Source organism: Vipera berus, assembly GCF_964194415.1.
Source record: "Vipera berus genome assembly, chromosome: Z".
In the NCBI taxonomy this organism is placed as follows: domain Eukaryota; kingdom Metazoa; phylum Chordata; class Lepidosauria; order Squamata; family Viperidae; genus Vipera; species Vipera berus.
The window spans coordinates 37,558,416-37,584,517 of record NC_138205.1 but is presented as its reverse complement, the minus strand read 5'-3'; the positions used below and the strand labels follow the sequence as shown (position 1 = coordinate 37,584,517).

General features: G+C 39.3%; 1 protein-coding gene across 2 annotated transcripts in view; it reads left to right on the top strand.

Moving 5' to 3' along the window:
- Window positions 1-26,102, top strand: part of STAT3 (signal transducer and activator of transcription 3) — a 64,057-nt gene that overhangs the window by 31,400 nt on the left and 6,555 nt on the right. The window contains exons 8-21 of one of the 2 annotated variants that reach the window (XM_081346521.1): window positions 4,068-4,219; window positions 4,706-4,864; window positions 10,367-10,459; window positions 11,568-11,627; window positions 11,757-11,786; window positions 11,962-12,055; window positions 12,513-12,560; window positions 20,766-20,849; window positions 21,842-21,940; window positions 22,036-22,171; window positions 22,768-22,820; window positions 22,907-23,001; window positions 23,460-23,599; window positions 25,738-25,950. In XM_081346521.1, the coding sequence (XP_081202647.1) occupies window positions 4,068-4,219; window positions 4,706-4,864; window positions 10,367-10,459; window positions 11,568-11,627; window positions 11,757-11,786; window positions 11,962-12,055; window positions 12,513-12,560; window positions 20,766-20,849; window positions 21,842-21,940; window positions 22,036-22,171; window positions 22,768-22,820; window positions 22,907-23,001; window positions 23,460-23,599; window positions 25,738-25,950 (1,456 nt within the window). Of the gene's footprint in view, window positions 1-4,067; window positions 4,220-4,705; window positions 4,865-10,366; window positions 10,460-11,567; window positions 11,628-11,756; window positions 11,787-11,961; window positions 12,056-12,512; window positions 12,561-20,765; window positions 20,850-21,841; window positions 21,941-22,035; window positions 22,172-22,767; window positions 22,821-22,906; window positions 23,002-23,459; window positions 23,600-25,737; window positions 25,954-26,102 lie in introns of both variants that reach the window. The other variant, XM_081346520.1, reaches the window with a different exon arrangement.

Genomic DNA, 26,102 nt, shown 5'->3' with positions numbered 1-26,102 from the left:
GAATTGTTTCTTCAAATCATAGATCCTGGTTATTTTACACTAAGCAATTCATAAAGATTTAATTCATCATAATATTGAAGTAGAATTCTAAATGTTAGTTTATTATAAGCAAATTTGTCCAATGTTTCATTTCAAATGGCTCAAACATGGTTCCATTTATAATTGTTATGATAAATCTGAATTTAGTCATATTTATACTCATTGAAATCAAACACATCATTTGTGACTAACCAGTTTTTCTTTCTGTTCTGAGCATGATAAGTCTGGATATAACTCATATTTAAATATATTTAATTGATAAAAATACACAGATAGTCCTTGAGTTACAGTGGCACATGGAACTGGAATTTCCATCGCTAAGCAATATAACATGACCACATTACTTTGCAATGGCAATTCTGGTGGTCATGGTTGCTGTCAGTAACCAAATTCCATTGGTTGTTAGCTGAGAACCCACCCCAGTCCAAACAGCTCCTGATTTAGTCCCTCCCAGCTCCGAGCTTTGATAAGATAAGGGACTGCCTTCACTTTATTTCCTTCTACCCAACTATTTCTTCCCCAACCCTGCTCTTTTGGCTGCCACCCACTACTTGCTGTCCTTGCTGCCCCTTACTGCCCTTGGATGTCTTCTTCCTGCCTCTGCTGATGAACACCTAGCCTAGCACTTTCAAGACAGCTGGTAGCTGCACCTGCCCTTGTCCAAATTTCATAAGGCCTTATCCAAATCACGTGTGGCCTTCCTGCAAAGTTTTAAAAGGCAGGCGCATGAAAGAGTGCCATAGCTATATCAGTGCAAAAGAAGTCCTTCTAGCAGAGTCCTTCTTTTGCAAAAGAAGGCCCTGGCCAAGGTATGAATGGAGATCCTGGAAGAAGTGCAAAAGATGCTTTGGTGGCACTAGCATGAAAGAAGGTGGCACAAAGAAAGCTCTGATGGTAAAGTAGAGGTGGGCAATATGATGGGCACAGTAGCGACAGGCAGGGCTGGGCAGTTTAAGTTTAAGTTTATTGAATTTATATACCGCCCTTTTCCCGTAGGACTCAGGGCGGTTTACAAAGTATTTAAAAACGTCAATACAATACAAAAGTTAAAAACAGTTAAAAATAATTAAAATTGATCCCTGAAAAATATAAAAAACTCTCAGCCTGGGCTGGAAAGCTCAAAGAGCTTTCTTTAGTCTTTAGGTCCTGGCGGAATGTCTTTAGGTCCTGGCGGAATGACCGAAGGTCGGGGGCAGTCCTAAGCTCCACGGGCAGCTGGTTCCAAAGGGCAGGCACACCCACTGAAAAGGCCCTCCCCCTGGGTGTTATCCGCCGGCAGTCTTTTACCAGCGGCACCCTGAAAAGGGCCTCCATGTGGGAGCGCACAGGATGAAGGGAACTTGATGCCGGCAGCAGGTGTTCCCTCAAATGTCCCAGACCCAAGCCATTTAGGGCTTTATAGGTCATCACCAGCACCTTGAATCTCACCCGGAGGGTAACCAGAAGCTAATGCAGCTCGCGGAGTAGAGGTGTTACATGGGAGTATCGGGAAACCCCCATCACAACTTGCGCAGCAGCATTCTGCACCAGCTGAAGCCTCCGAGTGGTACTCAAGGGCAGCCCCATATAGAGAGCATTGCAGTAGTCTAACTGGGAGGTCACGAGCGCATGGGTGACTGTGCGTAGGGCATCTCGGTCCAGATAGGGTCGCAACTGGCGCACCAGGCAAACCTGGGCAAAAGCCCCTCTGGTCACGGATCCTATGTGATCTTCAAAATTGAGCCGTGAATCCAGGAGGATGCCCAAGTTGCGAGCCCTATCAACGGGGGGTAACACCTCACCCCCCATCGTTAAAGATGGAATAGTCTGGTTAACCCGAGATGCCGGTATGCACAGCCACTCAGTCTTGGCAGGATTGCGACGAAGCCTGTTTCTCCCCATCCAGACCTGGACTGCCTCCAGACAACGGGACATCACGGCGAGGGCATCACTGGATTGGTTCAGGGTGGAGAAAAAAAGTTGGGTATCATCAGCATACTGATGATACCCCACCCTGAAACCACGAATGATCTCACCCAGCGGCTTCATATTTTTTTTTAATTTTTGTTTTTATTACATTTATATCCCGCCCTTTTCCGAAGACTCAGAGCGGCTTACAAGCTTAGCAATAGCCTTCATTCTATGTATATGCCTGCTTGTTAGGGCTTTCACACCCCCCCCAAGCGGCATTATTACAAAGTCAGCTTAATTGCCCCCAACAATCTGGGTCCTCATTTTACCTACCTCAGAAGGATGGAAGACTGAGTCAACCTTGAGCCTGGTGGGACGCGAACCTGCACTAATTGCAGGCAGCTGGTGTTACTTAAGGAGGCATCAGCCCACTGCTCCACCAAGGCTCTTAATATAGATGTTGAACAGGAGGGGAGGGAGAACTGACCCCTGAGGAACTCCATAAACAAGATGCCTCGGGGCGGATCTCTGCCCTCCCGTCAACACTGAATGCGAGCGGCCCAGGAGATAGGAGGAGAACCACCGTAAAACGGTGCCTCCCTCTCCCAAGCCCCTGAGACGCCGCAGTAGGATACCATGGTTGATGGTATCAAAAGCCGCTGAGAGGTCTAATAGGACTAGGACAGAGAAACAACCCCTGTCCCGAGCCCGCCAGAGATCATTCACCAGCGCGACCAATGCCGTCTCCGTGCTGTGACCAGGCCCGAAACCCGATTGGTACGGATCCAGATAATCAGTTTCCTCCAGGAACAGAGGAAGCTGATGCGCCACCACACTCTCAACAACCTTCGCCAGAAAGCGAAGGTTGGAGACCGGACGATAGTTATTTAAAACAGCCGGGTCCAGGGCAGGCTTCTTGAGGAGGGGTCTCACCACCGCCTCCTTCAAGGCGGTGGGGAAGATACCCTCCTTCAAGGAAGCAGTTATTACTGCCTGGAACCAGCCTCGTGTCTCCTCCCGAGCTGCATAAACCAGCCAGGAGGGGCACGGGTCCAACAAACAGTTGGCAACAGCAGCAGGTGGAAAGGCAGCCAAAAAGTAGTTGAACATGCAGGTGGGCCTGAGCAGACCTGAATTTTGTTCACGGATCATTGCAGTGTTCGGAACTTTGAGGATCAGTCATTAGTCCATTCAGTGGTGGTGTGATTTCAAAATGGAGATTCTCAGTTATCGCAAAGATGCTTTCTCATGAGGCAACTGGGCTTTCTTGTTTTTGTTTGAAGATGTTTCGCTTCTCATCCAAGAAGCTTCTTTGGCTCTGACTGGATGGTGGGGAATGGTAGGATTTATACTCCCTCAGACAGCTGTTCGTTTGCATTCTTTTAGCTACCTGGAGCTTATCTGTGTCTTCAGGGCCACCTGAGTAGTGCAAATTGGAGGCGTGGAGGTTTCTTGGAACTGTTGAAAGGACTGTGTTGTAGACTGGAGATAGATGAGGTTGTATCCCTCCCCCCTCTGTTGAGAGAGGGCTGTTCAGTTTTGACATAGGTGGCCTCTTTGACCCCTCTTTCAAACTAGCGGTCCTCTCTGTCCCAATTTTTTTTTTTATTATTTTAATTCCATTTATATCCCGCCCTTCTCCGAAGACTCAGGGCGGCTTACAAGCTTAGCAGTAGCCTTCATTCTATGTATATGCCTGCTTATTAGGGCTTTCGTCCCCCCCAAGCGGCATTATTACAAAGTCAACTTAATTGCCCCCAACAATCTGGGTCCTCATTTTACCTACCTCGGAAGGATGGAAGGCTGAGTCAACCTTGAGCCTGGTGGGACTCGAACCTGCACTAATTGCAGGCAGCTGGTGTTACTTAAGGAGGCATTAGCCCACTGCTCCACCAAGGCTCCAACCAATTCCATTCCCCACCATCCAGTCAAAACTGAAGAAGTTTCTTGGATGAGAAGCAAAACGTCTTCAAAGAAAAACAAGAAAGTCCAGTTGCCTTGTGAAAAAGCATCTTTGAATCTAATTTCAAAAGGTCACTGAACAAACATACGTTAAACAAGGATTACTGTACTTGAACTTGAGATGCTAAATAAGAACAGAAAAGAATTGTCAACTTTCCTGATCCTTCCTTTCAAAGGGGATTGTGAGTGAACTGGCTGGGCTCTTATCTGCCATGGAATATGTGCAGAAGACATTGGTGGATGAGGAACTGGCTGATTGGAAGAGGAGACAGCAGATTGCATGTATTGGTGGGCCACCAAACATCTGCCTAGATCGTCTGGAGAACTGGTAAGAATGGATTCTGGCTGCATTTTTTTTTGCATAGCTTGTCAGTTATCTTTCAGTAAATTTATAAAATGAGAATATATTGTCAGTACAGGCTCTTTCTAATCCACCTTTCAAATGAAAAGCGTCATTGAAGTACATAGAAAATATTCATGAATAGAAAATGTGCAGGATGGTCTCTCCACTAAAGTTATTATAGAGTTGACATTACCAGTACATTTAGATCAGGAATTTCTGCTCATTCAGGTTCCTTGTATGGCCCAGATACTATTAAACTATACCCCTGTCTTACCTGACAAATGGATATGCTAGAGCTGCAGGTTATCCATTCCTAGCTTAGCTGGGTGATTGTATAAATTGTATAAACATCCAGAAACCAGGAGAAAATAGTTAATGATGGCTGCCTTAGGTACAAAGTATATTTTCTCAGCTGTGATGTTGTCATAAGCTGTAGCAGTTTTTCTTGTTATTGTTCCGTATTCTATTCAGGATAACATCCTTGGCTGAATCACAACTTCAAACTCGTCAGCAGATTAAGAAACTTGAGGAGCTGCAGCAGAAGGTTTCCTACAAGGGGGATCCAATTGTTCAACACCGGCCTTTGCTGGAAGAGCGCATTGTGGAATTATTCAGGAATCTCATGAAGAGGTACTGCCTGTTTGTCTCTTGGGTATGTGGGAAAGGTCCAAGTTCTCTGAAATTGGACTGCTGAAATATCGCACATTGACTATTTACAATCAGTCACAAGTTTGTCTATTTATTTAAATAGCAAAGAAACAGCACATAACTCATTCCTGGCAATTTACTAGAGCCCAAAAATTAAAACCAAGTAAACAATTAAATACAATATACATTTCAGCCAAAAATTAACTTCAAATGAAAGCTTGGACAAGACGGCCTTGACCAACATGGAAAATCAGAAGAGAAAGAGCCAGGCAGACCTCTGAGAGAAACAGACTGTTTTTACATTTCCTTATTCATAATTGTTCTGTACTATTACTGCATTAACCTGCGATTTAAAATATATATTAAAAAATTGCACATGTTAGGCATATGGTGTTAGCCTACAATGTTGGGTTGAAAATATATTAACCATAATGCTATGGCTTTAAGAAGTTAATTGGCCAATGGGTGTGTAAGTGTTCTCATGGCCATAAGAGGAAGCTAGGAACGTAGCTTCTTTCTCTCTCTGAATTCACTGCTTTCTACTGTTACTGTTTTTGCTCTGCTGTTGGTTTACTACTGTTGTAAACCTGAACTGTGTATTGACCTCTGGACCGGTAAGAAGACTTTGTAGTTTGGATTACTCCTTGGACTGTTGCTATTGTGTATGACTTGGACTGTTTATTTTTGACTGTGCATTTTTGTTTTTACACCACCTCAAAGTAAAATACTTTTTGCTTTTAGAACTCAGTGTATTTCTGTGTGTGATTTTTACTGCTCTCAGTGCCCTTCCTTGTCTGTGCAACTCTTTGGTAGCACAAGGAGACCTCTGCACAATAAATTCCTTAACACTGGTTATGGGCCCAGGCCTGTACTGAGAGTAAGTACACACAGTATTCCTAGCTGAGTTTGTATTTGGTGTAAAATGGCACAGGAACTGTTGTCAGGCATCTCCTGGATAACCCGGTTGGATGGGACAAACTATGTTTCCTGGTCCACAAAATGCTGCTTGCTTTTGCGCAAGGAAGGACTATGGGCTGTTGTAAATAACCCACCAGATACTACTGCTTGGGATCCAGATGACGAAGAGGATGCAAAGAAGTTAGACAACTTTAAACGAAGCAATGAGAAAGCTCTTTGCATTATTGGACTAACACTGAATGACCAGCAGCTTGTCCATATTCGTGGTGAGGAGTCTGCTGCTAGGTGTTGGGATATTTTGCGAAGGCTTTATGTTCGAGACAGTGTGGGTGCACATATACACCTTACACGTAAGCTGTTTAGGGCTCGTCTGCAGAAGAATGGAGATATGCTGACCCATTTAAATTACATGAAAGCAATTTTTCAAGAGCTTCATGAAAAGGAGCTGATTTTTTCAGAGTTGCATCAGGTCTACATTATTCTGTCATCTTTGGATGAGAGTTATGATGGATATGTTTCTTCTTTGGAAGTCCTGACCAGAGAGGAACTGACATTGACTAACATTACTGGGAGACTGCTGGAAGAGTCCAGAAGGAGGCGTGACAGAGACCAGCTGAGAGAGACACAACCACGAGAGGAGCAGCAATTTACCACTGCTTACAATGTCAAGAAATGTTTTTCTTGTGGGGCTAAAGGGCATATTGCTAAATACTGTAGAAAGGGTAAAAAACTGAATGTGAATAGCAGTGGGAAGGCTAAGAAGGGCATTGGTTTGGCTATTTCTGGTGAATCAACATCCAGAAATAATGAATTGTGGGTTGTTGATAGTGGGGCTTCACAATGCATTACTAAAGTGAAAGAGAGGTTTGTTAATATGAAAAACAGCAACCAATATGTTTCACTGGCCAATGGTTGGAGGATGAAGGCCTCTGGTGAAGGTAATTCCTATTGTCCATGCATTGATGAACAGTTACCTATGTTATATATACCTAAACTAAGATTCAACTTGTTATCTGTAAGGGAATTGGTTAAGGTTGGGTTTGTGGTAACATTCAGAGGGGAGCAATGCACTATTGAGAGGAATGGAACCTGTGTAACTGCTAATTTGAAAGATGGTTTATTCATTCTCACAAGTAACCAGGTTAGTACAGTTAAAGCTAACTCAATATGTGAGAACAAGAAGCCACATGATGAATGTATACATTTATTGCATAGGCGGTTAGGGCATGTAAACTTTGGAATTAGTAGAAGGAGTTAAACTGAAGCCATGTAGTAAGTATTTGAATTGCAATGCCTGTAATCAGGAAAAGAGCAAGGCAACTCCTGCAAACAGGATAAACAGCTTCAAAACAACTGTACCTTTGGAAGTTGTGTTTGCTGATTTAATTGGACCCATGAAACCAAGTTTAGGAGGGTCATGTTATATTTTAAGTATATTGGACCACTACTCTAGATATGGTTTTTGTTATCTGCTTAAGTCAAAGGCAGATACTTTCCAACAATTTGCAAACTGGCTGAAGTTCGTGGAGAGAAAAACAAAGAGAAAGGTTCAGTGCATAATTACTGATAATGGTACTGAATTTACAAACAAGCGCTTTGTTGATATGCTAGAATCTGCTGGTATTGAGCATAAACGTTCAGCCCCTTATAGGCCTCAACATAATGCTTTTGTTGAGAGACGTGGGCAAACGTTACAAGCCATGATGAGAACTATGTTAAGAGATTCTGGCTTAACAGATAGACTGTGGGGGGAGGCAGCAAAATGTGCAAACCATGTTCTGAATATAGTTGTTAATACTTCTACTGGTAAAATACCATATACTATATGGCATGGTAAAAAACCAAACCTTGATTACCTGCACACGTTTGGCACCCCAGCTTGGGTCCACATTCCTGCACAACTCAGGAGTAAAGGCCAACATAGGGCTAGGCAATTATACTTTGTAGGTTATGAAGCTAACCATAGATCCTATCGTTTCTGGGAACGAGGCACAACTAATGTATATAACAGTGCTAGTGCAAAATTCCTTGAGCACGTTGGTTGGGATAGGTTAGAGCAAGTAACTGTTAATACTGATCCTCTAGTGTTTGAGGACTCCTCTGATAACGTAACTAGTAATGATAATACATCTCCTGTAAATATAAAAGATGAAGAGGAGATAGGGGAGATAATAGATGAATCAGAGGAAGGAAAGGAGACAGAAATTCAAAGCCCTGTAATTCCTTGGCGTTCAATGCGTATCAGACATCCACCTGATCGCTATGAAGCTAGTATAGTATGTCAAGTTAGTGTAGAGCCTTCTAACTATGATGAGATCAGGATGTATCCTGAAAAGGAACAGGCATCATGGAAAGCTGCAATGAACAGGGAGTTGAAGTCTTTGCAGGATCTTAACGTTTATGAGAAAGCAAAACTGCCACCTGGTGAGCAAGCTATAGGTTGTAAATGGATATATAAGTTAAAGAAAGGTGTAGACGGGACTGTAACCCATAAGGCACGTTTGGTTGCACAAGGTTTTGCCCAAACTACTGAGGATTATGACGAAGTGTTTGCACCCAGTCTAAGGGCAACTACTTTAAGAGCAGCTTTAGTATGGGCGGCTAAAAACCAATATATAGTTAACCATGTAGATGTTGAAACTGCATATTTACATGCTCCATTGCAACATACTATTTATTTAAGAATACCACCAGGATTGACCAGTGATAGAGACCATGATTGTTGGGAATTAAAGAAAAGCCTCTATGGATTGAAACAATCAGGCTATGAGTGGAACAAATGTATAGTAAATGAGTTAAGTGCATTAGGTTTTGTAGCCAGTAATGCTGATCCTTGTTTGTTTAGAAGGGAACACAACGGAGCATTATCTTTTCTCTTATTATTCACAGATGATATTGCAATAATAACAAAAACTGAGTTAGAAGCACAAACTATCATTTCAAGATTGCAAAATAAATTCACAATTAGAAATCTTGGAGAAATTAGCCACTATTTGGGGTTAGATATTGTGAAAACAAATAGGGGTTTTAAGGTGTCACAAGCCAGTAAAATATCTCAGTTATTAAAGAGATACAACATGGAAATGTGTAAACCAGCAAAAACTCCGATGGCTATGGATTTTAAGGACACTAATGTTGAGAGTCCTGTATTTGATAAGACTATGTACCAATCTTTGATAGGAAGTCTTATGTATCTGAGTAATTGGACTAGACCTGATATTTCTTACTGTGTAAATCAATTAGCTAGGTACAACAATAATCCTACTGTTAGACACTGGCAATCAGCTAAACGAGTATTAAGGTATTTGAAGCAAACTATTCACTACTCGTTATATTTAGAGCCAAATCGTGAGTTAATCCTTACTGCATATGCAGATGCGAGTTTTGCCTCTGATTCAAACAGTCGTAAATCTACCTCAGGGTTGGCTGTAATGTTGGGTGATTCTTTAATTGGATGGAAGTCTATTAGACAAAAACACATAAGCTTATCTACAATGGAGGCTGAATTTTCATGTCTATCAGTGTTATGTACAGAACTGCTAGTGTACAAACAATTATTGTTAGATATGGGTTTAAATGTAAATGATCCATTTATTGTGTATGAGGACAATCAAGCTGCGATAAAGATGGCTAATAGTGCTGCAGTAAGAACAAGATCTAAACATACTGATCTTCGTTATTTAAATGTCAGACAATGTGTCAAAGATAAATTAATACAGCTAGAGTATTGTTCATCTGATGTAAATATTGCAGATCATTTTACGAAGGTACAAAGTGCTGTGAAACACAATGCTAATTGTGAAAGAATGTGCATAAGATTGTAAGAGTTATATATTATTCTACCCAAAGGGGAGAATGTTAGGCATATGGTGTTAGCCTACAATGTTGGGTTGAAAATATATTAACCATAATGCTATGGCTTTAAGAAGTTAATTGGCCAATGGGTGTGTAAGTGTTCTCATGGCCATAAGAGGAAGCTAGGAACGTAGCTTCTTTCTCTCTCTGAATTCACTGCTTTCTACTGTTACTGTTTTTGCTCTGCTGTTGGTTTACTACTGTTGTAAACCTGAACTGTGTATTGACCTCTGGACCGGTAAGAAGACTTTGTAGTTTGGATTACTCCTTGGACTGTTGCTATTGTGTATGACTTGGACTGTTTATTTTTGACTGTGCATTTTTGTTTTTACACCACCTCAAAGTAAAATACTTTTTGCTTTTAGAACTCAGTGTATTTCTGTGTGTGATTTTTACTGCTCTCAGTGCCCTTCCTTGTCTGTGCAACTCTTTGGTAGCACAAGGAGACCTCTGCACAATAAATTCCTTAACAGGTTTTATCTTGAAAATGCATGTATTTTTGGTACTGATGATGCATTTTGTTTTTCATTTGAGAAGTATACCATATATTTTGGAGAAGTATGAATCCCAAAAATGTCTGACTGTTTTGCTTAAAAATGCAGTCAAGTATAATTGTCAAGCATTCTTGTTACAACTTTTTAATGAACTTGTAAATTTGAACTAACAGTTTTCTCCACTAATCACCACTAATTTTCCTCTTTGCTCTTGCAGTGCTTTTGTGGTGGAGCGGCAGCCCTGTATGCCAATGCATCCAGACCGTCCACTTGTTATCAAAACTGGAGTACAATTTACAACAAAAGTGCGGTGAGTTTTCTGCTCACAGACATTTGAAATAGAAAGGAGGATTCCACAAGCAAGCATCTAAATTAAGATACTTACTTAAAATCACCTAAATTCTTCATCAGAAAAAGTTCTAATTCTGCAACCTTTTATAAATTATTTTATGATTTGTAAAATGTATTGCAAAGAGGGGCTAAGTGGGCGTTTCCATGTTGCAAGAACTGGGCATGGCTAGTCTAGAGAAGGGCCAGAGGTGACATAAAACCAGTGTTCCAATATTTGAGGGGCTGTCACAGAGAGAAGAGTGACAACCTATTTTCCAAAATACCCAAAGATCACACAAACAATGGATGGAAACTGATCAAGGAGAGATTCAACCCAGAAATAAGGATAAATTTTCTGACAGTGAGAACAATCAACTGGTAGAACAGCTTGCCTTCAGAGGTTGTGAAGTGCCTCATCCCTGGAGGCTTTCAAAAAGAGACTGGACAGCCACTTGTCAGAAATGGTATATAGTCACCTTCTTAAGCAGGGGGCTAGATTAGATGACCTAAAACAGGTCCCCAGCCTTTTGGGTACCAGGGACTGGTTCCGTGGAGAAAGATTTTTCCATGGACCTGAGAGTGTGTGATTTTGTGTGCTGACTGCATCCCACGGATGGGGCTTTGCTTGTTTGTGCGGACCGGTTGTTGGCATGCTGTGGCCTCGTACCGGTCCATGGACCAGGGGTTGGGGACCCCTGACCTACAGGGTTCCTTCCAGCTCTGTTACTGCTGCGCATAATTGAAGAAGTCACTGAAGCAGTCTTGAAAACTTTTAACATTGTTTTAGAGAATGAAAGATAAGGCATCTACATTGTTACCTATTTCCATACTTGCACATTGCAATTGAGAAACTGTCAAATTAACAGTGGAGGTATAATGGATCCTTTCTGCCTTAAATTAGGATAAGTATCATTTTCTTACTGGGCTTTATGTTAATGTCAATGAGCAGCTGCTGGTCCATCCACCATCAGTTTAGCCTTGTATGGATCAGATAAATTATAGATTCATTGTGTGTGTTTGTGTTACTGATGAGCAGGAGTAGGGAGAGACATGTTTTCAGAAATTAATGTATATTTTCTCATCTGTAGGTTACTGGTTAAGTTTCCTGAGCTGAATTATCAGCTGAAAATCAAAGTTTGCATTGACAAGTACGTTCAAATGCTCATTTTATATTAAATTGAAAACTTCAGCTTTTTTTTTTACTTTTATGTAGTTTTATCAGTATATCCAGTCCATTTTTCCAGATTTTATGATGCACATTTATTCCCCTCTTGCAGGGATTCTGGTGAAGTGGCTGCCCTCCGGGGGTAAGTTTAAGATGTCACACTTTAAATATTGCATTTGAGAAGTTACTGGTGGATCTCAGATATGTTATTCCCAAAGCATCTTGGGAGGGCCTAGCTTCTTTTTTGTTGTTAGGATGTTGTTATTTTAATAATTGCTTAGACACTCTAAAGGTATACCTATCTTTGGCTTATCAAGATCTCGGAAGTTTAATATCTTGGGAACAAATACTAAGGTGATGAACATGGAGGAATCCAACAATGGAAGCCTTTCTGCAGAGTTCAAGCATTTGGTGAGCGTTTTTTTTTATAAATGTGGGCCCAGCATGTGGGTAACAAGAATGAATAAAGCAACCACACTCTCTTCCTATATTCTTTTATTTGAAATGAAATAATCCACTTTCCATTTTAGTGAGACTGCTATTTGAAGTTACGTCCTTAACCCGTAAGTGTGATTAATATCACAATACATAATAGAAACAAACCACTTGTATAAAGTATAAAATCATTACATTCTTATTGCTCATAATATGCCACATTTTTCATGAGCGGGCACTATGACAAGCTTCATAAAATGGAAACATAAGCTTTGAACATTTTTGGGAAATTGTAGCAAAGAAGAGAAATAAATATGAAAGATATTCTTTTAGGTTTGTTTTCTTATGCTAAATGATTTGCTTATGGAGGAAAGGTTTTAGGTAGGTCCAAACCAACCTACCCAATGTCATCCCTTTTCTCTGTCATTCACAGACACTGAGAGAGCAGAGATGTGGCAATGGTGGAAGAGCCAATTGCGATGTGAGTATCCCATCAGGTGGCTGGTTTTAAATTAATTGTTTTAAGTTGAAATAGGAAGTGCTAGAGTTCCCTGATGAGTTAAATAACAGCAGTTCTGTTCATTCTCTTTGTTTTGCTCTTGCTTAGCCTCCTCCCTTTCATAATCGAGTTTCCAGAACATTTCAGTCTTTGAATTACATCCAAAGTATCTTTCATGAACAAAAGTAGAGTAATACTGAGAAAGAGAAATTGTCAGTCTTAGATATAACTTGAACAGGGTATTTTTAGTCCTGATCCCCATTCTTTTGCCATTTCCTTGTTTAACCTGAAGACATCTTAAACAAAATAGGAATTGCCATGTTTTTGAGAGGACAAAGAATTCAACTGTAATTTTTAATTGGTTTGTTTTGAGTGTATTTCTAAGTAGGAATCCATAAGTTGGTGTCTGTAGCATGTTATGGTCCAGTGAATGGTGTTAAATGAAGAACCAGATATGAAAATAGGAAAAACTGTATAATGTTCTAAATGAATGTAGTCCAGGAGAAAAAAATTTTTTGTCAGGTAATATGGGTAAGAACAAGATAAAGAGAATATAGAAAAAACAATGGTGCCTTTTGAAGACTCAAGAATGAGTTACACTGGTGACTATTTGATAAGTATTTGCTTGGAAAACGGTCTGTTGGTTTCAAATACATTATTAAAACATGACTTCATTCATATGTATACATGGCAAAGGAATGAATATAAAACCTAAAAGTATTATTGATTTGATCAGTTATAATGTAAAATTATGAGAATTAGTAAAAAGTACAAGGATTAGGGACGCGGTGGCTCAGTGGGTTAGGACACTGAGCTTGTCGATCAGAAGGTTGGCAGTTTGGCAGGTTGAATCCCGAGTGCCGCGTAACAGAGTGAGCGCCTGTTACTCGTCCCAGCTTCTGCCAACCTAGCAGTTCGAAAGCACGTAAAAATGCAAGTAGAAAAATAGGGACCACTATGGTGGGAAGGTAACAGTGTTCCGTGCGCCTTTGGCGTCTAGTCATGCCGGCCACATGACCATGGAGACGTCCTCGGACAAGCGCTGGCTCTTCGGCTTTGAAACAGAGATGAGCACCGGCCCCTAGAGTTGGAAACGACTAGCACGCATGTGCGGGGGAACCTTTACCTTTACCTTTACAAGGATTAGAGAAAAGTACAAGTTCTGTATGAAAAAGTATTAGAAGATAGAGTAATTTCCCAATAGGATGAGTGGTAAATGAACATAAGGAATTAGAATGAAAAATCTACTTGGAAAAGAGCAAAAAATATTTTTACAGAGTGTCACTAACATGGACTTTACATTAATGAGAGATATGAAAAAGGATAGTTGATGGAATGATTTAGACGAGAACAAATTGTATACAACCACAATTAATGTAGAAAATAGGATGAGAGGAAGAGATTATATAATGTGCATAGAGAGAAAAATAATTTCATAGAAAGTAGTCAAAGAAAGAAAGAAATGGTTGATATTAGAAGAGAAAAAATACAGAGCAGTTTTGACGAAAATAAAAATTTGTTTGAGAAAGGGATAAAGTGCTTAAAACAGAATGCCAGTAGAGTACCTGGAATTAAAAATAAAACTAATGAAACAATTTGGGATAAAAATGAAGCGATGAAGGAATGTTTCAGAGATTTGTATGGGAATGATACATTAAAGAATAGAATGGAAATGAATTCTACAAATGTTAGTGTCAAAGAAAAGGAAAAATAAAAGCTCAGAATACAGTATAGATGATTAGCTATAGATACGTGACTTGAATTGTTTATGGAGCAAGAGATCTTTTTTATCATGTGTATGAGGATTGCTTTGGAGTTGGGGAACACTGTTACTGTTAAAGACTGAATGGAAAAATAAGATTTGATTGTTGTGTGCTTAGAAAACTGCTAGAATTCCGATTGAAAAAATACAAGATCTGAGAATGAGCAAAAATTGCAAAATGCAGTGCAGCTTTATGCCAGACAAAAGATAAGCAGATATCTGCTCTTCAGCTGGTCATTGAGCAGTATATAAATGTAAAAAAAAAAAGCTCATTTTATTGATTTAGAGCAGGGACCGCCAACCTCCAGGCCACGGCCCATTACCAGGCCTTGAGCTGTTTGGAACCAAGCCATGTAAGTGATGGATGAACGTGCGCACATCCCCACTTGTGTGAGCAATGGGCGAGCACATGCATGCATACTCCACTTGCATTTGCATGAGGGGTGTGCGTGCCCACCACTTGTGCAGAACCATCCCCTCTCCAACCCCCCTGCCAGGCTGCAAAGGCGGGAAGGTGTGCTGCAGCTGCCAAAAAAGCCAACACAGTGCTAGGCTGCATTAACAGGGATAGAATCAAGATCAGGTGAAGTGTTAATACCACTTTACAATGCCTTGGTAAGGCCACACTTGGAATACTGCATCCAGTTTTGGTCACCACGATGATGTTGAGATTCTAGAACAACATCTTGCAACATCACGTGACGTGTTGTGACGTATCGCAACTTTTTTGCCATTGCCGGCAATGGGGTGGGTGTGGTTTCGCTACGATGCATCCAGACTGCGGGCCAGCAGTTTGACACCCCTGCTCTAGAAAGAGCACAGAGAAAAGAGCAACAGATATATAAGGAAAGGTTGCTGGAATTGGGTATGTCTAGTTTAATGTAGAGAAGGATGAGGGGGGACATGATAGCAGTGTTCCAATATCTCAGGGGCTGCCACAGAGAAGAGGGAGTCAAGCTATTCTCCAAAGCACCTGAAGGCAGGACAAGAAGCAACGGATGGAAAATAGTCAAGGAGAGAAGCAACTGAGAACTAAGGAGAAATTTCGTGATAGAACAATTAACCAGTGGAACAACCTGTTTCCAGAAGTTGTGAGTGCTCCAACACTGGAAGTTTTTAAGAAGAGACTGGACAGCCTTTTGTCTGAAATGGTATAGGGTTTCCTGACTGAGCCAGGGGTTGGACTAGATGACCTCCAAGGTCCCTTCCAACTCGATAATGCTGCTGATGTTGTTGTTGGGGAACTCTGATTTAGAGAATGGTGTGATAAAATGTAGGCTATTTTGGATTGTTTTGTGTGACTGTGAAACAAGGTTGCTTCCTGAATGTATCCGCATGACAGAATTAAATATGAATGGAAGAAAAGGTTTAGCAAATAGTTCAACTTTATGCAGAAAGTTAGAGAAATGTATAACATCCCGCGTTTAATATATTTATGGATAAATGTATAAGACATTAGGGGTGTATTGGTTGTAGTTATGAATGGTGTATGTACTTTTCCATGCAGATAATAGTATGGGCTATAGTAGAAAGTATGGTGTTTTTTTTGGCAAGGTATGAATATCAAAATAAGTTAAAATGTTGCATATAAAAGTATGTTTCCTCTCTTTTCGGTTCATACCAGTAAGAATTGATTATATAACATGAAATAAAAAAGTTGAATAGAGAGGGAGGTGGATACTACAGTCTATGTATTAAAATCAGAAGAAATATGGCCGACAATGAATGAATACTGAATGCTTGGCATACATAAGACAGATTGTTTCTAACCTCAAAAATTAAAATCTCCCTCTTTCAGCCTCAGTGGCCAAATTGGAGAAACTGGAAGCTGAGAATATGCAATTGAGGGCACAGCTGTTTCAACTGACGGCTTGGCTTGATGCCTAGCAATTTCAACAAAACTAGCCAGCTCCTTTTTACTACATCAGATATGTCCAGTGGCTACTCCTGAAAAATGTGATGGATCCTTTCGCCAGTTTTCTGCACTCCTGACATACTGTAATCTTTATATGTTCCTTTATCCTGAAGATTTTGGTCTGCTTATCTGGGCCAACTGCAAAATGGCTTGCTCCATTGCTGCTGCAAGAAAGCATTATGTTAATCAATTTTGACAAGTTCATAAGTTAAAAGTAATATTGGAAGATTCCAGCAACAGCTGACATATGAGAAAGTTATTCAAAGGGCACTGTCAAATGCAGAACACTGTATGTGAATGACTTTCAGCATCTGATCCAAGACTTGAATAGGAATTGGTGGACCCATTGGTGGACCCATTCAAGGACAGCCACAACGATTCGTTTTTGTCTATACTGATGGATAATTGAAACAATAACCATCAAGGTCCCAGTTATACCACCATCACTAAAATCAGGACCAACTCAAATCAAAAATAAGAACCAGCATCATTTTGGTTTCAGATATTCAGCCAAAATAACTCTGTCCCATTGCTTCAAGATAAGAACTTTGCATGATTTAGATGGGCTTTTGGATCAGGGAAAGATTGATGTCCAGTTAGCCCAAATAGCACTCGTAATGCCTATATACTGTATATTGCATGTAATCTGGCTTATAGATTGATTGGCTGTCAACCAACTAGCAACTTCATAGATCTGAAGTTTGACAGTGAACATAATATTCCTTGACACTCGATAAAGCCCCCCCCAATTGTTGAAACCATCAATAGAAGACTACTGTTGATCAGTGCAATTATATGGACTACTGACCCTGTGAGAATGAAGCTGGCTGAACACTCTGAATAATTGGAATTCTTTAGTTTCCTACTTCCTTTCACTGTTGGATTTAGCATGGCTTCAGGTTTATGAGTTCAAATTGTTTGGTCAGATAGAAGGGTAAGTTTCAAGCCACCATGATGTAAAGAGCAGTTTCCATTCCAGGGCCCTAACAGGAGACAAGAGAGAAAATTATTTACATGGCTTCTGCCAAAAGTGACTCATTTGTTCAGGAAGCAGGAGGCTAACTATTTGCCATCCCTGTGATTACCTTATTGTTACATCCCATCTCACTGGCTGGCCAAGTAAGCAAGAAGATAATGGATTTCAGTAGTGTTTCTTTAATGCTATCCTAGAATGTGTGCTCTTGAAAGTTGTAACAGGAATTCTCCATTCCTTGGTTATAGTAAATTAATTATTTTTTTAAACAAATGCTTCTCTCCCCCCTCCCATTTCTCAGCAGAAATCAGAATCTGATAAACATTCAAGCTTTCACACAATCCCTCCCAACAATTGACTCATCAAATTTCCTTTATCCAGATTTATTGACTCTTGGAATCTATATTGGCAACACTGAGGGATGTCATTTCAAAAAAATTGAAAAGAACAACCATCCATTCTTTCCTTACCATCAGTTGCAGTTTTATATATATATATTTTTTCATTTAAAAAAGTCATCCAGATCATTCCCTGGAACAGATATTCTTTCCAACTGAGTTTGGAACTGTGCCTGCAAAAATCCACAAATGATTTCTCAGAAGGGCAAATCTGAAAGTGATTAGTAACAAAACTATGTTTCCTATCCCTTGTGACAATTTTGACAATACAGTTACTCTGCTAAGTTTCTATAGAGCTTTTACAGTTTTCCCAGCACTTGATGAGCAACATTTTTGGGATTTCATGGACCAATTTCGTATTACTTATCTGGATGTCATTTTGTTGTAATTTATTCTTTCCCTTACCCAGAACCACGTACAGTGTGTCTAGGTGAAGTTGTTGAGCCTTCAGGAGAAGTGCCTGTGTACCAAATTTAAGAAGTATGAATTTGAAGCAATCACCATTGATTTCCTGCATCATCAGATTTAATCTGAAGGAGTTCAGATAGACTTGGCAAAGATGGAAGCCACTTTCTTTTGGTAACCTCATCAAGAAAGCAAAGACATCCAGAGGTGACTGGCCTTTGCCAACCAGTATTACATAGCCATTTCTGCTTCTACATAATTCATAGCTGCCTTGATCAAGATATTATGTAAAGATCATTTGACTGGGACACTTAGGACATATAGCTTTTGAAAAAATAAAAGAGGGCTTTCGCCACCCAATCAATTGTGCAATATACTCACCCCATGTAGCACTTTGTGATAGAGGCAGGTATATCAGAAGTAGTAGAGGAGCCATATAATTACAAGTTCCTTGGAAATCCCAGCCTTGATTTCCTTCCATGTACTGTTTCAGAAAATTCAATCTCTGTGATTGATATATTCTATCGCAAAGAGTTGTGTGCTATTAGAGTGGCATTTAAAACCCAGAGGCATTCATAGGAAGGGGCCTAGCAGACCACAGTTTATGACAGATCTCTGTAAATTTGAGTATCTCCAGAATGTGCCTAAGCTGAATCAAAGGTTGATTTGATGATCACTATTCTTCTTGCAGTTTAATTTCAACATAAACTCCAGTGCCCATAATATAAAATCTGATACCTTTCTTGAAATTGGAATACTGCATATGATGATTTGCCTCCTTCTTCATCTGTGATAACTCCAGAAACTTTGCATCTGTGATATTCCCTGGCTTTTTGATAAAGCAAATCAAGCAACTGCTGCAGAACAATTCCTGGGCGGAATCATGACTCAAGGAATCAAAATACAACCAGCTTTCATCCCACATCATGCCCCCCATATCATGCAGCCCTAAGGCTACTGTTACATTCTTTCTAGTCTGTTATGGGTGAAATTCTTGAAATGTAGTGGTAACAGTTCCCTATAAGACATGTTAGGTTTTTCAAGATCTTCCTTCTGGTTGTTAGATTTTTCGTGATCACATATTAGATTTGTTATATGAAAGCATATGACCTGGAGCAAGGACTCTAGTTCACTGGACATTTCTGGCAAGCATTACTCTGCATATTTCTGACAAACATCTAAATATCTCTATCAACCTGCCATACCCAAGCCAATGTCTACCAGACAAGAAATCCATTTCCAATAAGACAGCCTGATAGAATTCTTATAAAGAATTTGTGTTTATTCAAAGACTATAAATACCCAAAAAACACTGCTCTTTGGAAACTTTGGATAACATTCTTAGTTTTTTTCTTGTATGCATTTTGAATCTGTGGGCCATAGCAAAATCAAACGTAAGAACTGCAAGCATTTCATCAGATTCTATTGGGCCAATTCAAGCAAGTCAAAGAGACGTACAAACACTTCACTGACCCTCACTGGCAACCTGGTCTGTCAGTTGGCATATCATTGTATAAGTTTCAGTGTAGTGGACTTAAGTAAGCTAAAGAATGTCGACAATTAGTTTATTGGTTTTTAATTGTGTCCATCAGCAAGCTAGTGATTGCTTGTCCCTCTGTCACTAAACTCTACCTTATTTTCCATAGATACTTATTAATACTGGGTTCAATGAATCCATGCTGCCAATTTGCACCTCTTCCTTATCCAATTACCATTATCCAATTATTAGGCGGAATTTGAAGTCACCAGCATTTTGGACCTGTGGATACTTTATGGAAGAAACCAGTATCTTACTGACTTAGCAGATTCTCAATATGTAATCTTGATGACTGCAAGCTCTCAGATATTTCGGTATGAGGAGTCAGACTCAGTCCAAGAGACTGCTGAGTAGGTTAGCAAACAACCAGACTGGTTTTATGAGGTAACAAGCTTTAAATTATACTTCCATCTATGACCAATAGAGATCAGCAGGACTTCAGAGAAGGAACTATCAACTGCTATAATTACAGAAATTCTTGCTATATAGTGCAAACCTGCGGATTCTCTGCCCTTGTTGGGGGAAAAAAATCTCATACTTCTTGAGTGTTGTTCCTATGAATTCCCATCATTTGGCTTGATTTTTGGATCAGTTTTCTTTTTGAAATTCTCTGGGTCTTGATTCATAACTCTTCTTGGAAGATTCAGCTTTCCTGTCTGTAGTTTCTTCACATAAATAGATTTACACCACTGACATGTTTACCCAGAAAGAACTCATATCTTCTATTTTTTCAAGCCTTTGCTCTTTGTTTAATAGCATCTCTGTTTCTACCTAAATTTTTGTTGAATGATTCTTGACAGGTCAATAAAAGTTAAAAATTTGTAACTGCCTTGCTTTTTCTTTGCCATCAATCTAAGGCTTTCATAGAACATTAAGGGGAAGATTGGGAAAATTATGGTTGAACTGAGTCAATGAGATCTTGAGATGAGAAAAACAAACAGCAATATATGAAGTATTATACGTTTGTGGTGGAATCAGGGATGGATGGCCAGGACAGAAGGAGAAATGGACCTCTATTGGTGTAAATTACTGTTAGCTGTGTCTTTTTCTTATTCAGTGCCTTTAATTTCTTTGGCTTACTATTTTTAACTTCTTTTTTACACTCTAAGCTTATCTCAAAAGGTGAGTGATAGCTATGTATGTATGTATGTAATTCGTGCAAATTTTAACTTTTTTCTCTCATCATTTGCTCCTCAGGCCTCTCTCATTGTCACAGAAGAACTCCATCTTATTACATTTGAGACAGAAGTTTACCACCAAGGTTTGAAAATTGACTTAGAGGTAAGAACCGGTCATATCACCAGTTTTACTAACTTAACTTTAGCCTGACATCTTTAGGGGGGAAGACTTATTTATGACTGGAATGGAAGCTTCTGTATTCTATTATACTAATAGTTGGGATAACATCTTGGAATTTTGCCAGGAACAAAATCAGATATAACATAGGAAGCAGAAAGCTTTATTTGAATTAAGGCAATATTTAGGTAACAGTTTCCAAGAAGATACATAAAGGAGATAATGATGCCCATATGACAATTTCACTTTAACAATGTATAATGGCTGTATTTTCTTGGAAAAAATAAAGGACAAACCTGAAAAAGGAACAAATCTGAAAGAGGTTCTTATGGATAAAAATTGTTTATATTTATAACTTTGCTTTACAAAGGAAGGTTCAAGAACAAAACCAAGAAAATGGATAGTGAGATAGGTGGTTCTAAATTTGATAAATTAAATCAATTGATACATAAATAAATAAATCTAAAGGACAGCTTTCTCAGGTAAAGGACTGTCCTTTATAATAAAGGACGTATGATCATTGTATGTGGTATTTAATTTGCCTTTATGTAGGGAATTGTTCCTCTGAAATGCATCAAGTATCCACTTCCTTAAATAAGTATACTTCCAATAGTTAGTTTATGCTAAACCTTTCTCTGAAATATGAGCCCCTAATCTTGAAAACCCAGACTAAGGATGTTTATGAAAACGAGTTTAGAAAATCAAAGTGGATCATCTTTCACTCTTAGGATTTGCTGCGGTCCATTAAAGCAAAAACAATTGTTACTGTTCTTAGCATATTACTCTTTTTAAATTAATACTAAAGGGTGACAGCTTGTTTCATTGCAGAGCTGCAAAGTGGTTTTGTGAATGTCCTGCCTAGTGAGATAGGAGAACTAAAAAAAAATTAATTATTTAATTTGCTTGTGTAGAATAAGAGCCTAAGACTCCGAAAAAGATAGATTTGTGCTCAGGTAACTTGTATTTTGTTCCCATAGACCCATTCGCTTCCAGTAGTGGTGATCTCCAACATTTGCCAGATGCCAAATGCATGGGCATCAATTTTGTGGTACAACATGCTGACAAACAATCCCAAGGTATGCTGTGCTGTAAATACATCAGTGCAGAGGAATGGGGAGGGAAGAGGCTGTTTCTCTTTATTTCAACTCATGAATAATTCCTCTCTTGGCAGAACGTGAACTTTTTCACAAAGCCACCCATTGGCACATGGGATCAAGTTGCTGAGGTGCTCAGCTGGCAGTTTTCCTCAACCACCAAACGGGGACTCAGCATAGAACAGTTGACAACCCTTGCTGAAAAGCTACTTGGTAACAATCTCCCCCCCCCCCTTTAACTTTATTGTCCCTAAGGGATTGCCATCTTTCCAGCTTGACTAGGGGTTTGTTAAGCCCAAGGATCTCAGTTTTGGACTCATAGCAGAGTTTTCAAATATACACTTGAGAATCATTGGCTGAGGAGTGAAACCCAGGCCAAGAGTATGTACAGAACGCTACAGTGCTGGCTGCCAGAAGCTTTTTAGTAACCGTCAATGGCAAGCCAGGGGATTAGAATCAGGTTCTCCTTTGTCATTGCCTGAAAGTTTAATACTATATCATAATGGTTCTCTTTCATTTCAATTTAATTTAATTTAATTTTAATATTTTTGGCCTAATGGTTAAGACATCAGGATAAAAAGTGGAAGCCCATGAGTTCAAGTACTTCCTTAGCCATGAAAGCTGGCTGGATGCCTCTCCAGTCACTCTCAGGCCAACCCACCTCATAGGATTTTTGTTGTGGGGAAAACAAGAGGAGGAAGGTGCGTTGGATATGTTTGCCACCTTGAGTAATTGTAAAAATAATAAGGGTGGGATACAAATAAATAAATAAATACTTTTTTTTCATCCGTTCCCATTATTTTTTCTAGGGCCTGGTGTCAATTACTCTGGATGCCAAATAACGTGGGCCAAATTCTGCAAGGTAAGGGTTTGGAAAATGAGATGTATGATTATGAGTCAAACTGTGAGCCAGTTGGCTTAACAGTCTTCTTGATTTACCCTCTGCAGGAGAACATGGCAGGAAAAGGGTTTTCATTCTGGGTCTGGCTGGACAATATAATTGACCTGGTGAAGAAATACATCTTGGCACTTTGGAATGAGGGGTAAGCATGACCAGAGAAATCATAATTGTTGACAGCATCTCTGTCTAGAAAAAGCTATTCTTGTCACTTGTGGGTCCTCAAAAGTAAGAAAGTTCTAAACCAGCCTTCCCCAATTTGGTGCTCTCTGGATATGGGGGGATATTCTAAACCCCCCTCCCCAAATTTGGGGATACTGGCATATAGGATCTTGGTCAATTTTAAAAGCATTCTCACTGCTTTAACAATAAAATAAATGGATCCATAAAATAAACTGGCCATATTAACTACAGCAGACAGTCATTTTGTGATAGTCCTTGAGATGCATTCAGAATTTCAAATAAGCAAAACGCTTGGGGACTCACTATCCTACACAATTACATCCAACTCCATGATTTTGTGACACTTTATTTTAAAAATAAGTAAAATATACCACATTGAAACGATATTTTTTTCGTTTCCTCCTCCTCCTTCTCCTCCAGATATATCATGGGCTTCATCAGCAAAGAGAGGGAAAGAGCCATCCTGAGCACAAAACCACCAGGAACCTTTTTGTTGCGTTTCAGCGAAAGCAGTAAGGAAGGTGGAATCACTTTCACATGGGTGGAGAAGGATATTAGTGGTAAGGAATGCAGTCCTGAATGATAAAAGTGCCCTGCACTGGATTATGTGCCATTAAGTCACAGTCAACTCTTAGTGACCACATAGATTTTATCTATGATGATCTGTTTCTAGACCGGTCCTTCAGGTCTTCCAGTGGTGCATCCATCACCACTGACATTGAATCCATCCAGCTTGCTGCTGGTCACCCTCCTCTTTTCTTCCATGTTTCTCAGGTCTTCCCCAGAAGGCAATGAAATATAAAAATAAACATTTAATATCAATTCGAGAATTTCAGTTGACACGCTGATTTAATCTATTAAATGGGAACAAGGCCAGAATATATTTATTTCAGAACCAATAAATATATTTTATTTTTCAATACACTTATGTCCTAGCAAGCATCATCTAAGAAGAGGCATTTCCTGTTATTTGTGAGAAAGAAGAGAAAATGCTTCTTTGAAGTGAATGTTCAAAATCTGTAATTTTTATAGGTTATGAGTCCTTGTCAGTTTTCTATGTGTTTGAACATAAAATGTGTAAAAATATATATTTTGCACGCACGTTTCTGTAATACATGCAGTTGTATGCAGTTGTCCCGTGTGTGTGTGTGTAGACACACATTTTACAAAAGCTGAGCTTGTCGATCAGAAGGTCAGCAGTTTGGAGGGTCGAATCCCGAGTGCCGTGTAGCAGAGTGAGCGCCTGTTACTCGTCCCAGCTTCTGCCAACCTAGCAGTTCGAAAGCACGTAAAAATGCAAGTAGAAAAATAGGGACCACTACGGTGGGAAGGTAACAGTGTTCCGTGCGCCTTTGGCGTCTAGTCATGCCGGCTACATGACCACAGAGACGTCCTCGGACAAACGCTGGCTCTTCGGCTTTGAAACAGAGATGAGCACCGGCCCCTAGAGTCGGAAACGACTAGCATGCATGTGCGGGGGAACCTTTACCTAAAAGTGAAATAATTTTTTTTTTATTCCAATCTGCCTATTGCTTAAAAATAGGTAAATTCTCTATTATCTTTTAATGTTTACATTATTACATCAAATTGAAAAACAAAAAAAGGACACATAATAATATTAACAGCATAATGTAATCACAAAATTCATACTTATAATACAAAAGGAAAAGAAAAAAATATTATTAGAACACAAAATTCCTCAATTTATTTGTTCAATTTCTATAGCAACCCAATTCAACCAAGTAACTCCAGATGATATTATATTACTTAAAAGTTACACCCAGTTGTTTTTTGGAACTCCTACATCAAATCTTGAGAAACAGTACATACTGACAATCCATTACTGAAAATCAATTATATATTTCCCTTTTCAATGTTGTGTACTTGATTTTTAGCCATTTTCATATGCCTAAAAAATCCACAGATCTTGTCATAATTTCAGGTAGTAGGAATATGATCAGGAATAAGATATGCATATTTAACACTTAACAATTGATCCACAAATTAACAATCCTGTTATTTTCAATCCAAAATATAGCAATAATAGGACAAGTGTAAACAATTTGAACTAATACTCTTACGTCTCCAGCAGCAAGGTTACTACTACACAACATTATTTAAGAAGTCCACTATGGACATAGCATTTTTGGTTATATTAATCAATTTTAATTTAATATTTGTATTAAATCATTAGGAAATTGTACATTATTTAAAGCAACCTTTCATTGATTTATCAGGATAAGACATTCAATTATTCTTAGGTTTTGTAAATAACTGTTATAAATTTGATCAACTTCCTTCAACTTTTATTTGTTTAAGCTTTATAGGATTCTGTGGAAAGTCTGTACCCATCCTTGCTAAGATACTTTAAATGGAAGTGGCAAGGATTGAACCAACAAATTTCTTACTGTACTAATATACTTTACTTGTAAATCAAGGCATGCTGATATTTTATTTCTTACAGAAGTTACCATGTGTAATATTTTAATGAATGTTCTATAACATCAGAAGTATTTGTTCATTTACTAAGGGCATAATCAGTGATAATCAATTTCTAATCAGTGTACAAGATTTATTTTCAATTTTGTGATATTTTTTAGATTACTTTTTCATGGCTATGAGTTTGACACTCCCTCTTTTCTCCCCATCTTGGGCAAGGCATTATATCTATTGGTCCTTTTTGATCCTGTTTCTACAGGAAAAACACAAATTCAGTCAGTGGAGCCGTACACCAAGCAACAACTCAATAATATGTCATTTGCTGAGATTATTATGGGTTACAAGATCATGGATGCCACCAACATCCTGGTTTCCCCACTTGTTTATTTGTACCCTGATATTCCTAAGGAAGAGGCCTTTGGAAAATACTGCCGTCCTGAGAGCCAGGAGCATCCTGAAGCTACTGACCCAGGTAGTTGTTGACTTTCTGTGCTGTTGCGCCCCCCCCCCTCCCCCCAGATTACTACATGCATGTGCAGTCCTAAATTCCCTTTGCAGGCTCTCGGTTCCTCTTCAGTCATAGCTACAGAACACTAGAGATGTAGTTGCCAGCTTCCTGACATA